Below are 16,044 nucleotides of genomic sequence, written 5' to 3' on the forward strand. Positions count from 1 at the left end.
TTTACATCCATGCGAAAATGGGGTTATCTGTAGTTGGGTGGTAGTTGGTGATGTTTCAGTTAATTAAAGTAAAATGTTGTAATGTTATTTGTATAAAATGTAAATAAGAAAATGACTTACGTTAGATTTTGTGGTGTGATAGGATTTTGTGTTTTATAGTATGTTTATCGGTTTTTTTAGGAAATTCAAGTAAAATAATGTAACGTTATTTGTTTAAAATGTACAGAAGAAAATGACTTATGTTAGACTTTGTGTTTTCATTGAATGTTTCAAAAGTAGTTGTAATTCTAAGAGATCGCGCACGCAATGAAAATAATAGGCTCGCAATGCAAATAATAGGGACATGCTGAGAAATAATCATTTTCAATCTTATCAACTATATATAAAATATATCACGGATTTTGAAGTCATGAAGTGACGCAGGTTGCTAGTTTGATAAAAAATTGTTGTCCACTTTAAATTACTACATAATACAATTACACTCATTTACGGAAATCTACATGATATAACACATTAATAAAACCGAGAAACAAATATAATAAAACTGTTGTTTTAATGTCGATGAAAAACAATCTAGCCTACTAAAAATAACCAAATAAAATGTTGTAGCTGACATAGGTTTTACATTGATGTCTGTAGGACCCAAAGATGGACAGAACATTGCCCGTGCGTCTACAGTACTGGGCTACTATAATTTTAATCAACTTTTACTCATTGATTCCATTAATTTAAACGAAGGTGGATTAATTTTGAATATCGATTTTAAATTTGAACAGGAACATTTACACATTTTCAGCACCAACATTAAATGTTTAAATAAAAATAAATTAACTATCCTCCAAATGCTGAGTATTACACCACTTATTCGCTGTGTTCCAGGGGACGGACGAGCCTCTAGGGTGTCAGGTCCGTAAAATGACGGTGAACTTCGCAGAGATTGGCTGGGGCGAGTGGATCATCTCTCCGCGCAAGTTTGAGGCCAATTATTGCACGGGGTCCTGTCGCTTCCCGCTGACTGAGGTAAAACTTACATCCCTAGTCAGCTTGACATTGCTGAGTACAGTTGTTTGGCTGAGTATAATTGGGCTGATACAGCCCGCAGTGTTGAGAATCAATCGATCCAAGGTTAAATTTGTATTTTGGATCATGCGTTAAGTGTACTAACATGTGCACATATAAGTATGTTAAAAATTGGACTACAGAGGGTGGCCAAATTATTAGACTAGACGTATGTACTGTAATTTAATGCATTTTTTGTTGTTAGAAAACATGTATAAACTAAAATAAAACTGCCTAATTTGGTATGGACTACAGTATAAAATAAATTTATATTATGCTTGAATGTTTTTGTATTGTTTTTGTATTGATTCTGATGGTATTGGCAGCATTGAATCAGCTGTTGTTTCTTTTACAGTAAAAGAAACAACAGCTGATTCAATGCTGCCAATGACATCAGAATCAATACAAAAACAATAAAAAAACATTCAAGCATAATATAAATTGATTTTATACTGTAGTCCATACCAAATTAGGCAGTTTTATTTTAGTTTATACATGTTTTCTAACCAAATTCAAAGTTAAGTCAAAAATGCATTAAACTACAGTACATACGTCTAGTCTAATAATTTGGCCACCCTCTGTAGTCAATGGCTAATGTTACCGTGAATTGCACATGTTCCCAGATTTGTAGATAAAATGAAGACAATTTAAACCATATTATACCGGTAAAGGATGTGTTTTTTTACTATTTATTACTTCTATTTCAATCAACTTAAAGATGTGTTTAACCGAATATCTTTTAAAACTATTGCTAGTTCTCTTTTATTATAACCTAGAGTAAAACTGAAGTCATCATTCATTAGAGAGGGCATTCAAACTTAAAATGTCACACACAAAATGCTTTAGATTTCCTAATAAGATTTTAAGTATGCACTTGCATAGTCAATGATCCTAGGTAGCATAAATAAGTGTTCAGTCTAAGTTAACAAAAACGTACTACTATCAAGTTAGGTAATACAGTTCAATATTTTCGTTTCTAATTTAAATGGTAGGTGTTAAACAATTTTAAGGCATTTTCAAAGAACCAATATTGTCCCTTGCATACTGACCCCGTTGCAAGGCACGGGTATAGCTGCTATTAAGTCAGATAAAATATAAATAATTTCCATTGTCAATGGCAAAACTAAAGCATGTATAATCTTAGACTTTTGACTCACTATAAAGAAGTTGATATAAGAATGGTATTGGTACAATTCTACGTTAATTGTATAGCCAGATTATGACAGTCAAATTTAGCAGAATGGACCACTGACCGTATTAATTACTTATTTCGATCGAATATCCCAGATTTTTAGCCAATCAAAACCAAAATGAGAACTAAAGAATCTTTTAATTCACATCGGCTGTCATTAGCAGAATGAGTCCATCCACACAAAGTTTACTACGGCTAAAGAAAAGACATAGGAACCCACTTTGATGATGAAATCTTAAATCGATATTTGTCTATTGATAACACACAATGTATATAGTCTCTTTCGGTTATCTTATCAACCGCTACCTGAAGCGACGTTTGATGTGCCCGACCATAAACTGTTACAATGTTGTAAAAATCACAGATCTTTTGTTTGGTCACAGTTGACAGCTTACATTTTTAATGATTATTGTCGATATCTAGTAATTGTGTTTGAAAGTTTTAATTTTACTAGTGAGACCATGGTTATAGACTTTATGGTACCATAGACTTTAAAAACTTAAGTTGAGTTTCCATGGACCAGCTGTAGCAATCTCTTTTAGCGAATTTCCTATATAGGGAATAAGCTATTACCGTAGGTCTCATGGTAAGACCTGGACCCGGGACCGATTTAGTTTTTCTATTTATATATGTGTCCGTTAGAACGATAACTCAAGCAAAAATGATCCGATTTTGATGAAATTTGGTATAAACGTGTAAACCTACATTTATTCGAACGAGTTCACGAACCAGCATGATCGGACTATGGGAACAGGGGTTTTATGGGGTAAAAATGGGGGATTATAATTTTTCACCCTAAAAACATAAAATTTCGCAATTTCTTTTCAAACCATTTTGTAGAGCTCAAACAACAAATAATTTAGTATATTGAAGCATTGTTGTATGCCTAACGGTTACGGAAAAATTCCCAAAAAAGATTAAATTTAAAATACCATGTTATTCTTATGGAGAATAAATAAACTGTTGTAGCTTGCTTGTCTATGGACATATTTTTATGAAATTTTGATATTTGGTTTACTTCATACTAAGCTATCGATAACAACTACTCAGGTAGATGGAAATTCGCTTAGTCTGCAGGTTTGCTGCGGCGAGGGTATATTTATGTGTTGTTGCAATTGCTCCAGAATCGTTTGTTACAATAATTAGGGCTTTACGTACCTAAATGTCAAAAATCTGTAAGTTAGAGTATTTATTGGTAATCGTTTTAACACACTCTCAGTATACCTCATTTAAAGAATGGATAATTCATATTCCCCATAAGGTTAACAACGGTGAAAAGTTATAAAGAACAACATAAATTATTATACTTATTGGGTTGGCATGCTGGAAACTACGTTTTACTTAGAGAGAACAACGTTAATGTACCTCTCTGAGTGTGTCGTGTCGTACTATTGGAGTTGACTTTTCTTTCTCGTTTTTCTTACTTTGTTAGTTGGTGAGGGTACAAAAGATGCAATGGTTGCCCTCTGAGGTTAAATTAAATGGGGGAAATACAGCAATCTACGTCCTTAGTTGAATAAGTTAATTTCTATCCGAAAACGATGTACAGCTTTCGAGGGATATCTACTTTAGAGTAGTGTTGTTTTAGTGAAAAATATAGGTTTTCTACTAACTATGGTAAGCTGTTTCAACCAATGTCATTTATTAAAATCCCTACAATCAAGATCAGTTGTATCAATTTTCGAACCCTCAAAAAGTTACGGACTTTTCTCAGCATCGAATAGAACCTATCTAAATGTAATTGCTGTCGGAATGACACGATAGACAAAAATACTTATTTCTAATAAGTTACTTGTCTTCAAATACTATTTCCAAACATGATCGACGTATGTGTGTGTGAGGGGAGGGGACGTAAGCGTGCGTGTGAAAGTGCTCAGAGTTCCAACACTTACCTCAAGTACCAACAAACAGTTGGGCTAATGCGCTACCTCCATCTGTCCGTTACCACTTTACCCCACAACCTACAGATAACACTCACCGTCTGAAACAAGAGGCCTTTTATCCTCTTTTCTTTTGCTCCACCATCCATTACTCTTTTGTTAAGACTATCGGAACCATTGAAACATATGTTGGTTTGCTACCAGCTTTGAGGTTAAAGGTTTTTAATTGGTCGTTTATAACGTTATGGTCTCGTTATGGTGGAGACGAATCATAAATTTCATGATAGTAAATTACGACTAAAATGACCGAGGTTCGAAGAAAATGTTGTAACTGTCAACGGACATAAAATATAGACATATTTAATATGTCTGTTGAGTGACAAATTGTGACAAACGTTTGGCGAAGAATTTTTATGTTTTGAGCTAATTTTAATGGTTTCGGTTCATTGAGTGTTATTTCTTAAAAAGGTGATCTTTTTAAAATACCTAAGTTGAACACTTCTCTATATTTATCATACTAATGGATCTGATGAAAAATTTTTTAAAGGAATATTTCTTGCTTGTGTCTAGGACGTCTTATGGTTTACTGTTACAGTCAATTGGTTTTGCTTTCATTTACATACTTTAACATTTTAAATATCACACTTCATTTTTTTAAATCTTACTTACCCTCTCGCATCATATTGAAAAAGTAAAGCATAATAACGTAACCAGTGTATTCAAACGTCCAGGATGAAACGCGTCAAAAGATGCTTTAGACTTTAGAATAGTATGAGAAATTACAAAGTCTGTGTCAAAAGTTGCCTTATCTACGCCTTTTCATAAAGAAGTATCGTATTCAATGGTGGAATTGAATTGTTCAAATACAGATGAGGAATAGTGGCATTGGCTTTGGATACCTTTATCCTGGCTTCTCATGCACACGTCTGTGCTGCAGCAGCATTAAGAAGAATCCTTTCCCTGGTTGAAGAGGACAAAGTCTTAAAACAGCCTCAGTCCAGTAGGGTTTCAGTTCACTGGACTGGAAAATCACGAGAAGTCAGTCAATCCCTGATAAAACAGAAGCTTGGTGTTGGTTGTGTGTGTTTTTATGTATGGAACGTTTGGTTGTGAATATGTGATGATGCCTCTTTTTTAAGAGTTCGACATTGTGTCTATTCATTTTGGTGATATCAGAGAGAAAACCCCGTTTACAAATACCTCGATTTGTTTAATTTAATAATGTTTAAGTTAGTAAAATAATCCACAAGTAAAAGAAGACATGAACCTACAAAGTACGTGTAAACCTACCTTAAAATTGTCAGCTGCTCTATGGACTTTAGAGGTTTAATCCGAACCAAGGACTTAACACTCCTTTCACAATACAGTTTCCACCTTCCGGTTGAAAACAGTAGCATAGATAAAACATACTCAGTAGCCTACGATTTTACTATGGTTTAGGACCTTACTGCGAGATAAATATATTTACACCGTCAAACATAAACAGTGTCCAATTGACAGGCCAGAGCCCGATAAACATTGCAACAGCTGATCTATTTGCACTGGCTGGTGGGCTTCTGTCGATTGAAGGGAACCGTGCAGTATGAAAGCTTGCATTTATTAACTACTACCTACTACCATAGACTAACCAACACAAGTAGACTTCTCATCCCATTGTAAATTTTGAAGCTCGTTTTTCATGTCTAGTTCATGTACGCCACACTGGGCGCTAGTGTCAACGAAATTTTGTTTCTATTATTTTAGGGTTAATTCCTTGATTTGTGCTTTACTGTTTTGTTAAATAACTAGGGGACAATTTATTGTTTATGATTATATCGTATTATTTGGTTAAACGAGGTTTTAAATGACTGTATTAACGGGAAACAAATTGTAAACAAAACACGACCTCTACATAAACCTTACAGAACTAACAATAAAATTGTCTTCAGCTGTTCCATTAGGATGAGAAATCTACTAAGGGAGTATGTTTTATTGTTCATGTGCCACTGACGCAAGGCCATGGCGCGACAAGAGTATATTACGTAGAACCATTGAGTATACACGTTACATGTATACTCAATGGTAGAAATTATTCTGGCGACCTGAACTATGAACATTTACTAAGTAACGGTACTTAGTAAGTACAGTAAGTAACGTTACTAAGTAACACCTACTACTATTGTGGCCTTATTTTAATACCCAACGAAATGAAAGTCTCAAAATATATTTCTGAAGGGTGTATAAGACGATTGTTCTGACGTGTCACCACTCCACATCCTCCCCACGTCACACTGGTCGTCCTTCCCTGCTGTAGGGGTGGTCTGGCGTGTCACTCTACCTGCTGGCCCATTGTTTTTCTGTCACCGCCTTTAGCAATTAAAGCTTCACCTCTTGTCTTTATCAGCTACGCATTCCTCGCACATTCGTATCCTCCCTCATTCAATCCTCTGTCAGAGGCTGAGCGGCACCTTCGTACAAGTTGACAAGATTGATGAAGTGAACTTGATGGCTTATAACAGACAGATCAGCTGAAATGAAAACTTGGAAAAAAGAAATATACAGGGTGTCCCGGAACTCTCTACCAATATTTTAGGGCATTGCTCCTGGGTAAGAAACATACCTAAATATCATATTTCAATTGCCCGGAAGTCCTTAGTTACTCACACAGCCACCATTTTGTTTTTTCAGTTATTAATTTTTTTTTAAAGAATGGCTAAACATACAAAATGGAAACTTTGCACAAACATTTATGACAACTAGACAAAGCTACACAAAAATTATGACGACTTTTTAATTTCATAAAACAAAATGGAATTTTGTTTCTTAAATAGCTCAAAAACCGTTGATTTTATAAAAATTTTAAATGGCCGCCATTTTGTTTTATGAATTTGAAAAATCGTCATATTTTTTTGTAGCTTTGTCTAGTTGTCATAAATGTTTGTGCAAAGTTTCAATTTCATATGTTTAACCATTCTTTAGAAAAAAATTAATAACTAAAAAAACAAAATGGCGGCTGTGTGTGTAACTAAGGACTTCCGGACAATTTAAATATGATATTTAGGTATGTTTCTTACCCAGGAGCAATGCCCTAAAATATTGGTAGAGAGTTCCGGGACACCCTGTATATACAAATATGGACCCACTATTATTCGTTTGAGCTGTCATCAAATGATCCTGGCTAAAAAGGATATCTCAAGTCAGTCATGATACAAAGAGCATCCGATTCATTCTATACTCACCTTAAAGTTTACCTATTCATGTTAAAAGACGTATACAACTTACTTAACTGTTTGAAGTGAAGTGATTGAACATTCATCTATTTAGGTACTCACAGAAAGAAATCAACGTTCTTGTATGAAAAATAAAACGTATACAGTATACATGTCTGTTTTTTATACAAGAGTATACATAATGAAAAAATACAATGAAACAAGGATTTGGATCGCAATTCTCAAGAAAAATTCTTATAATTATTATATACATACTAGGTTTAACACATTATAAAATGTAGGCTACATAATTAGCTTTCTCACCTGAGTACAATAATAACAATATCATTTTAATTTATGCTAGTAAATTTGTCCAATTTCAATGTAAATTATCAGAAAACATTGCCATATGTGTATATTTTTTACCCTATATTATACCTTACCTGTACTTCGTAAGTAGTATATAATTTTTTTATTTAGTTGCAGACAATTCAGGTCCTTTATACTCATTACCCTATTCATTATACTAACTTAACCTCATAATCGTCTAACCTCTTTGAAGTCATCATCAAACCTTCTTGCTTGAGAAGATCGGGTAACGTATTTCAATAACGTACTAGGGAAATAATGTAGTGTATACATGAAAATACGATAGTAAAATTAGTTGCATGGATCATTAGCCTGTTACCAATCATTGATACTAGACAACACTATTAATATACTGTATTTTTATGGCATTCGGTAAGGGATTTCCTCAACTGCACAAACCGTTGTCTAATGTAAACTCTGTATTGTTTTATGCTTACTTTCAGGAGAATGACGCCACATCAAAGGAAGTATGTTGTATATACACTATTTTACTAACAATTAAAGTATATATTTTGGATTTAAATGTCTGATAATGCATAGGCCTACTACAATAAGTTTAAATTATGCTGATTCTTGGGAATGACCTTTCGAACTTTATAGGTCAATAATTATGATTGGCTGTGTATATATATAAGTGCTTCGTACTATACAAAAAATATGAATGAAATCTCTTACTCCCAAGACAAACCTTTAGTAAGTTTGAGTAAAACAACAGAATTAAATAAATAAAGATTTCTTTGTTAAGCGTTTCTCTGGTACACCAGCTTTTCACAACAACTTGGTCGTCACTATGCTTAAGTTAACTAAAAAATTACTTACAGCTCATCATACCTTCGGTCTTTTAAGCTCGAAATGTAGCATATGAAGTAAGGTTTTGTTTTACCCTATTGATGTCGATTTTTCGACATATCATTGGTCTAATGTACTAATACAATCGTTATAGACGAAATTATTAAATCACTTACTAAACAGCTGCTTATTTGCATTAGCAGAATATAAAATAAGCTGGAAGTCGTTTTGAGAGGTTATCTTTAAATACAAATATTTTGTTTTCTAGCTTTGTTTTTTTAAATAATGATGGTATGTGACGAAAAATATAGTTCACCACACGGGCCAAAGGTGACTTTTTAACCCTCGCTCATTTTCCGACCTCGGCTTCGCATCGATCGTAAAACTTGACCTCGGATCAAAAAGAGTCACTTCAGGCCCTAGAGATGAAATATACTATTCAATGCGTCTTATCGGTAATAGACAGGGTATTGTTGACTACTATTCATTTCTTCTTATTTTACCAAAGTTAACAATATTCTTTGTCCAACTTCGTCAAGATATTTGTAATCTATCATTTGTGCAATGACATAACTGATTAGAAGAACGTAGCCGAAGACAATCCCATAAATTAGAAAAAAACAGGTAGGCCGAGTTTACATCGACACATTCAAGCATTGCTGAAAATTATAATATTCTTCTGAATTTAAACAGTAAATTTAAAACCTAAAGCAAGAGAAACTTAATTTATAGTCAATATCAGTACATTCAAAGGTTACCAAACATACAAGTCTCATGGTTGTTTACCTAGTGTATCCAAAGTCAATGCTTTACTGATCTCTGTCTTCTACAGGCTCTGAAGCCGTCCAACCACGCCACTCTCCAGAGTCTAGTGCACGCCCTGGGTGCCGACCCCCGGGTACCCGCCCCTGCATGTGTACCCCATCGTCTGTCCCCCGTCACCCTGCTGTACTTCGACCACACACTCAACGTCGTCCTCAAGAACTACCCCAGCATGGTCGTCGAGTCCTGTGCCTGCCGTTGAACACGACTTTGGTAAATGCTGGGTAATGGGGACCAAGTGGTCAACTGGTCAACCCTTTTGTAATTTAATGGTGATAGATTGAAATCAACACCCATCTTTGCCTATGGTAGGAATTATTCTTACGAAGAAGTTTAATCGTAATGGATAAACAAATTTATTTCTAATACCTATTGTTCGTAGATAGAGGTGCTAAAAGATGTTGTTTGAATTTCAGTAAATCATAAAATAACTATATAGTCCATTAAACCCATTACAATAACAAATCTAGTGTTATTATAAATCTATTGTTATCAGGTATCTGTCATCTGGTATGCTAAAGATAGTAAGATTTGTCAAATAACTATCATTGGTTTACATTTAATGGGAGATATAAGTACGAGGTTATGGTGTGAAAGGAAGTGAAAAGGTTGCATTTACAATATTATAGTAGATTCACTGTCTTATAAAATCACAAATAAAGTTTTCCTCAACAGGGTTACTGTCAACTCCTCCAAATATTTTCGGTAGCCTAGGTAGGGACTGTTTAATGAGGTATTTTGCCAAGTTGGACCTGGTGGTAGCAGTCAGCTGTTTTAGCGCGGGAAACACTTTATCTCCAGTTCTCTCTAAACAGGAGATAAGTCGGCAAAGCTCTCAACCCACGTCCTTGTAACCCTAATGTGTTTTTATAAACGAGACCGTCCTTCGTCCTTCTACCTTCCGCCGAATTCGACTGTTCTTTCACTCTTTGTTTACCCTCCTTTTAATCCTTACTTGGTATATTACAGCGAAATAATCAAACAAAACTGTAAACCTTTTTCATAGTTGACTAATTATATAAAAACACCTTGAACACCAAATAAAAAACTGTTAAAACAATATAATCACGAACGACCAAACGACTTGCATTTTGTTTTCGATTCTGCTAATGCAAATAAGCAGCTGTTTAGTAAGTTATTCAATTATTTCGTCTAATACGATTGTGTTTTCATACCATCGATATGTTGAGCAATCGACAACAATAGGCTAAAACCTTACCGGATAAATATAAACCAACGGATAAATAATTTCGATCGATACGATTGCCACAATCGAAATTTACAACACTATTTACAACAGCTTATTTTTACTCATTAGAGAGTAAAAATGCTACTTTAGACCCGCAACGCATGCATTAAAAACGGCTGTGTTTGCTGCAATATGACGAAAAGTCAATTTATCTTTGTTTCGCAGTTTCGTAATCAGCTGTTGTAAATTTAGATCGTAGCAATCGTTAAAATTATTTATCGAATGATTTATTGGGTAAGGTCTTTTGTTGTCGATTGCTCGACATATTGATGGTATAATGTACTGTAACACAATCGTAATAGACGAAATGATTGAATCACATACTAAACAGCTGCTTATTTGCATTAGCAAAATTGAAACAAACTGGAAGTCGGTTTGAGATGTTATCTTTACATAAAAATTATTTCGTTTTCTAGATTTGTTTGTTAATTAATTATGCAATATGACGAAAAATATAGTTCACCACACGGGCAAAAAGCGACTTTTTAACCCTCGCTCATTTTCCGCCTCGATCGTAAAACTTGACCTCCTCGGGTCAAAAAGAGTCACTTTTGATGAAATATACTATTACTGTAAACAATAGCATCTTTTATGTCACACTGATTTCAAAGGGTGAGAAGATAAGAAGAAAACATACGTATTACAATTTAAGAGAGACTCGTCCAACTTGGTTCTGTTTGAATTGAAAATCACAACTGCTAATCCATATAAATGGAATATCTACCTTAGCATCTAACTGCCAATTCAGCAACTCGGTATAAGTACCTACTGCCTCTTGGTCGTGGATGATAATACAATAGTTCTGTATTTGAGCAACTATTAATGTCACACGGATGGCGAAGGAAGGCGTGAGGTTATCACCCAAAGGAAATGTGAGACGAGGCTACCCGGTAGCGATAATAAAAATATTCAGGGTTTGAAAATATTTTTCCACTGGTGCAATGATGGTTGAGGGCCCTCATACCCTTTACTCTTATATGAGCAATGTTTGCTTGTATGTATGTTTGCTTGCACAACGATCTCGAAAACGGCTTCGACGAATTCATTCAAATGTTGTAAATAATTTATTTCTGGCATAAAACGGGATAGACGACAGCCACTACCCTAGGCAAATTCGTGTTTCGCTACACTGCTCATTTATAGTATATTTCACTACTAGAGACTCGCATTTAAAACACTATCTCGCCCCGAAATGTGACTTTCGTGACGAGTATTGAATGATACTTTTTATCACGATGAAAAAACTACTTAATCAAACTTAAAAAATATCTGATATTTCCTAATCTATTCATTTGTCTTCAGTTGTAACTTTGTTGGTGTCAGGCAAAGTAATGTTTGTGTAGCGAAAGTAATGTTTATGTCAGGAAAAGTCAGCTGATCACTAATTGTTTTTGGTATATGGATATTGACGATTTTCGAAGATCTCAGCTGTATGGAAATGGGCTATTTTCGAATACAGAGTGATGAAAAACATTAACATTGGCCTTATGGGTTGCCTAGTCTAGTAACTATGTTGGTTAACCAAAATAACAAGGAAAAACTAAACAAAAGACTTGTAACATGTGTTGATAACAAACCATCCACAATACTAGCAAATTACAATACACAACATCAGTTGTTACTATTAAGCAAAGATTACACTGATTACTCGATATAGGGGGAAATAGTTCCGATCAAATACTGATTATTTTACTTGGCTAGCCAACCAAAACTTAATCTCCGAAGTACTGAGGCAATTGTTAGCAAACTTTAGTTTAACAGTGTAATAAATATTTATAAGAGTTTAAACAAACATTTTCAATAAGCTGTTTTAATTCAAACAAACTGTTTAAGGCTATTATAAACGAGTGAATTATACCTTCGACTGTAAAATAAATTAATGTGTTGTGGACTGGCAGGTTAAGATTTCCATCATAATTGATCATAATTCAATTATATGATCATCATATGATCATAATTGATCATAATTGATGGAAATCTTAACCTGGTAGTCCACAACACATTAATTTAACTTAGTTAGTTTTGATTGTAAAATCAAGGAAACTCACGTTTAATTTATAACTTGATTTTTGCTTTTATTGTTTAAGTTTCAGTGGAATATTAATGTATTAACATTAATATTCCACTGAAACTTAAACAATAAAAGCAAAAATCAAGTTATAAATTAAACGTGAGTTTCCTTGATTTTACAATCAAAACTAACTATACCGAGCCATCTCGGTCCCCCCGGGCCCCGGTACTGTTCTATTATCAACCAAGAAAACTAAAAGAGAAATCAGTACTGTACATTAAATCAAAACCAAATACTAAAATGTACTGGAATTAAATACTATTCTTATTCAGGTTAACTTAGGCTTTGATAGTCCTTTCTTATAGTAAACCTTTAAATAAATGAATAGTAATAACATTTATTTCATTAAAAAATAGAAAAGTTTGTAATATAGCAAATAACATCAACTTATTTTGTTTTCCTAAAATTCAGTTACATGCACACACTCTCCACTGAAACCTGACTGGATGCACGCCATCTCGTCATTAGCAGTGTGTAACTGCAGCTGTAAGCCAAACATAGATAAAAAAAACAGCCGATTTATGAAATTATATAAAAAATATCTTTTCCTACAGTCACCCAACAAAGTAGGCTTCCTTGCACAGATTATAGTACAGAAAGCCTTACTTTGGCACACACTAGTTTTTCAACCTAACAACACAAAATGGCGTGCTTTTATTATGCACGTAATTCGTGTGCGCTTGAAAATAAGTTGGCAACACTTAAAGATATTAAGACTACGATCAGCTGGTGCAGCGTTTCCCATTTCGTTGAATGTTTGGATTTAGTAAACCTAAAAACGTGTTATACAGTGTTTGAAGGACTAATTATTTATATGATTTATAGTAACTGTAGGAAACAAATATAAGAAAATTTCCACACTCGCTTACGGATCGTGCGTAAAACATTTCTCTCGTGCGCAGGAAAGTCCCACTTCGCCCCCTAGTTACACAAATAACTATTATAAGGAATACATTTACAAAAGAGGGCCAGAAAGTTCGAAGTCCGTATATACTTAAGAAGGCTACAGCAGGGACTACAATGGATTTAAATACCAAGTTGATTCAGTTGTTTATCTTTTCCAGACCCCAGAAATGGCCTCGGCATCATGTTTGGTGAAGATGTTCCTTCAGAGTTCAGGACTCACAACGATGGACTGTTATGTGTCATACTTTACATGTACCATTAAGAATATTTATAAGAACGTATGTATAAGGATTGTCCGTAGATATCCGTATGATGTGCTGTTTTTTACAATGTAGATTAGAAATCATATTTATTGTAATTGTCTTGACTTCAAAAAGTATTTATAGCCATAAGATTTAGTATATATCTGTTTGTGCCCAATATTTCCTTCTGATATAGAATAACCATTGACTATAGATGGACTAACGTGAACAAGACATTTTATTTCTAAGTTTAAGCTATAACCAGTTTTAGAATAAAAAAGAAACTTGTTCGATTGAGATTGAGCCAACGATAGTGCTCAGTCCCACTGAAAACGTTGTTTATTTAAGATAGGTACACCAACTTTATAATCATGTTAAGCTGAAACAATAACTTACTTTGCGCCATAATATCTTTGTTATGAGGACGTTGATGGCGATTAACTATGACGGTTTTAAAACTAAAAGAATAAAAGAAAACTTCAACTCTAACATCGCACAAGCAAGACTCATTCTACTATGTCTTTTATTGTAAAAAAAAAAAAAAAAACTGGTGACCTGTTAATATAGATGGAATGTATACTTCAATATAGAAAATCAATGTTGTAACATTATGAATATATCGTAAGTAAACATTATCCTGTAAATGGCATAGTTGTATAAAGTGATTAAATTACTTTGTGCTGGTAGGATAGATAAAAGAGTGTCTACTCCTTTATTCTATGGTGGTAGTCTCAGTTATGTTATCCCTCTAATTAATTCCCTTATTTGCATTTTTTAACACCCGAACTGTAGCGAACTCGCCATCTAAACCAATCTTCAGTTGCTACATTGAATTGGGTTTAGAATACGTCCATATATACAATGTAGTCTATACAACAATGGATATCTGGATAGCTATTTGTATAGTGAAATAAATTTCTCCTTTCCTATTCAGTCGAAGGTACAGTATTAACATTTTACTGATTTGGTTGAAATTATATCCAATATATTAAAAAACTTTTGCAAAACTTATGACAGCTAGCCGTTGGACCGAATTACACGTGGGTTGTACCAAATGCAGGTTTTATTTGTATTTGGATATATGTTAATTGGTTCAAAAATGCAAACTAAACTTTTCTTATGGAGATTTAACATGCGGCCAAAATCTTTGCTTACGACAGCCACCCTGACCATACTACTGGACCGATATACACGCGGATGTTGTACCAAAAGAAAGGTTATTGGTCCTATGTGCAGGTTTTATTTGTATTTTGATAATATTTCCGAGTTTTCTACAGACATAAAACACATCGGAGGTTCAGAAAACATTGTTGCCGATGCTTTATCACGTGTAGAGGCTATTTCATGTTCATTGGACCCTGAGTCAATTGCCAAAGCACAAAGCTCAGATGACGAACTCGTCAACCTCATAAACAATAACAATTCATCTCTCAAAATACAGAAGATCCAAATCCCTGGAACAAAGTCATTCATCTTTTGCGAAACTTCAACAGGGACCCAAAGACCTTATATACTTGTATTCTTTCAGTCGAACTACGGAAAAGGGTATTTCATTCGCTACATGACCTCAGCCACCCAGGCATTAAAGCTACTTCAAAACTTGTATGAGATCGATTTGTCTGGCCAAGTATGCAAAAAGATTGTCGTAACTGGGCTCGTACTTGTGAGCGATGCCAACGTTGCAAGGTAACGCGACATGTTCATGCTCCTCTAGGAACATTTTCTTTGCCATCATTACGTTTTGAGCACATCCATGTCGACATAATTGGGCCTTTGCCATACCAGCAGGACCATACAAATACTGCCTTACAGTCATAGACCATTACACTAGGTTGGCCTGAGGTTCATCCTTTAAAGGGGATTATTTTATTTACTCGTATTTATTTATTTATTTATTTATTTAGATAACAATACACTACATTACAGGCATAGAGCCAAATTACAATGCAGCATTAATCTTTAAGTCCATTTTAGAAAGTTCATGCAGTCTTCTTGGTAGGTACACACAACATCACAATTTACATAATATTTAACTACTAAGACAAGATAACAACCAATAAATAATTACTGCAGAAGAAGTCGCCGAAGGTCTAGTCTCGTGCTGGTTTTATCGTTATGGTGCTCCTCAAGGCCACCAATTCGAATCTTCCCTCTTCAAGTCCCTCGAAAAAACTTCCGGCTTTGAAAGAATCAGGAGTTGCAGTTACCATCCCTGTGCCAATGGATTGGTGGAGGGATTCCATCGTCATCTCAAATCTTCACTGATGTGTCATCATG

General features: G+C 34.4%; 1 protein-coding gene across 1 annotated transcript in view; it reads left to right on the top strand.

The window, feature by feature from the left end:
* The window catches only part of LOC128990334 (bone morphogenetic protein 3-like), a 42,554-nt gene extending 28,430 nt beyond the window's left edge, over nt 1-14,124 (top strand). The window contains exons 3-6 of the mRNA XM_054412672.1: nt 880-1,020; nt 8,132-8,155; nt 9,310-9,512; nt 13,684-14,124. Of these exons, the coding sequence (XP_054268647.1) occupies nt 880-1,020; nt 8,132-8,155; nt 9,310-9,501 (357 nt within the window). The 3' untranslated portion in view covers nt 9,502-9,512; nt 13,684-14,124. The remainder of the gene's footprint in view (nt 1-879; nt 1,021-8,131; nt 8,156-9,309; nt 9,513-13,683) is intronic.
* Nucleotides 14,125-16,044: the final 1,920 nt, after the last annotated feature.

This window comes from Macrosteles quadrilineatus, unplaced genomic scaffold (genome assembly GCF_028750875.1).
Source record: "Macrosteles quadrilineatus isolate MER2022 unplaced genomic scaffold, UCM_ALF_1.0 Scaffold_3__2_contigs__length_128488019, whole genome shotgun sequence".
Taxonomy (NCBI): domain Eukaryota; kingdom Metazoa; phylum Arthropoda; class Insecta; order Hemiptera; family Cicadellidae; genus Macrosteles; species Macrosteles quadrilineatus.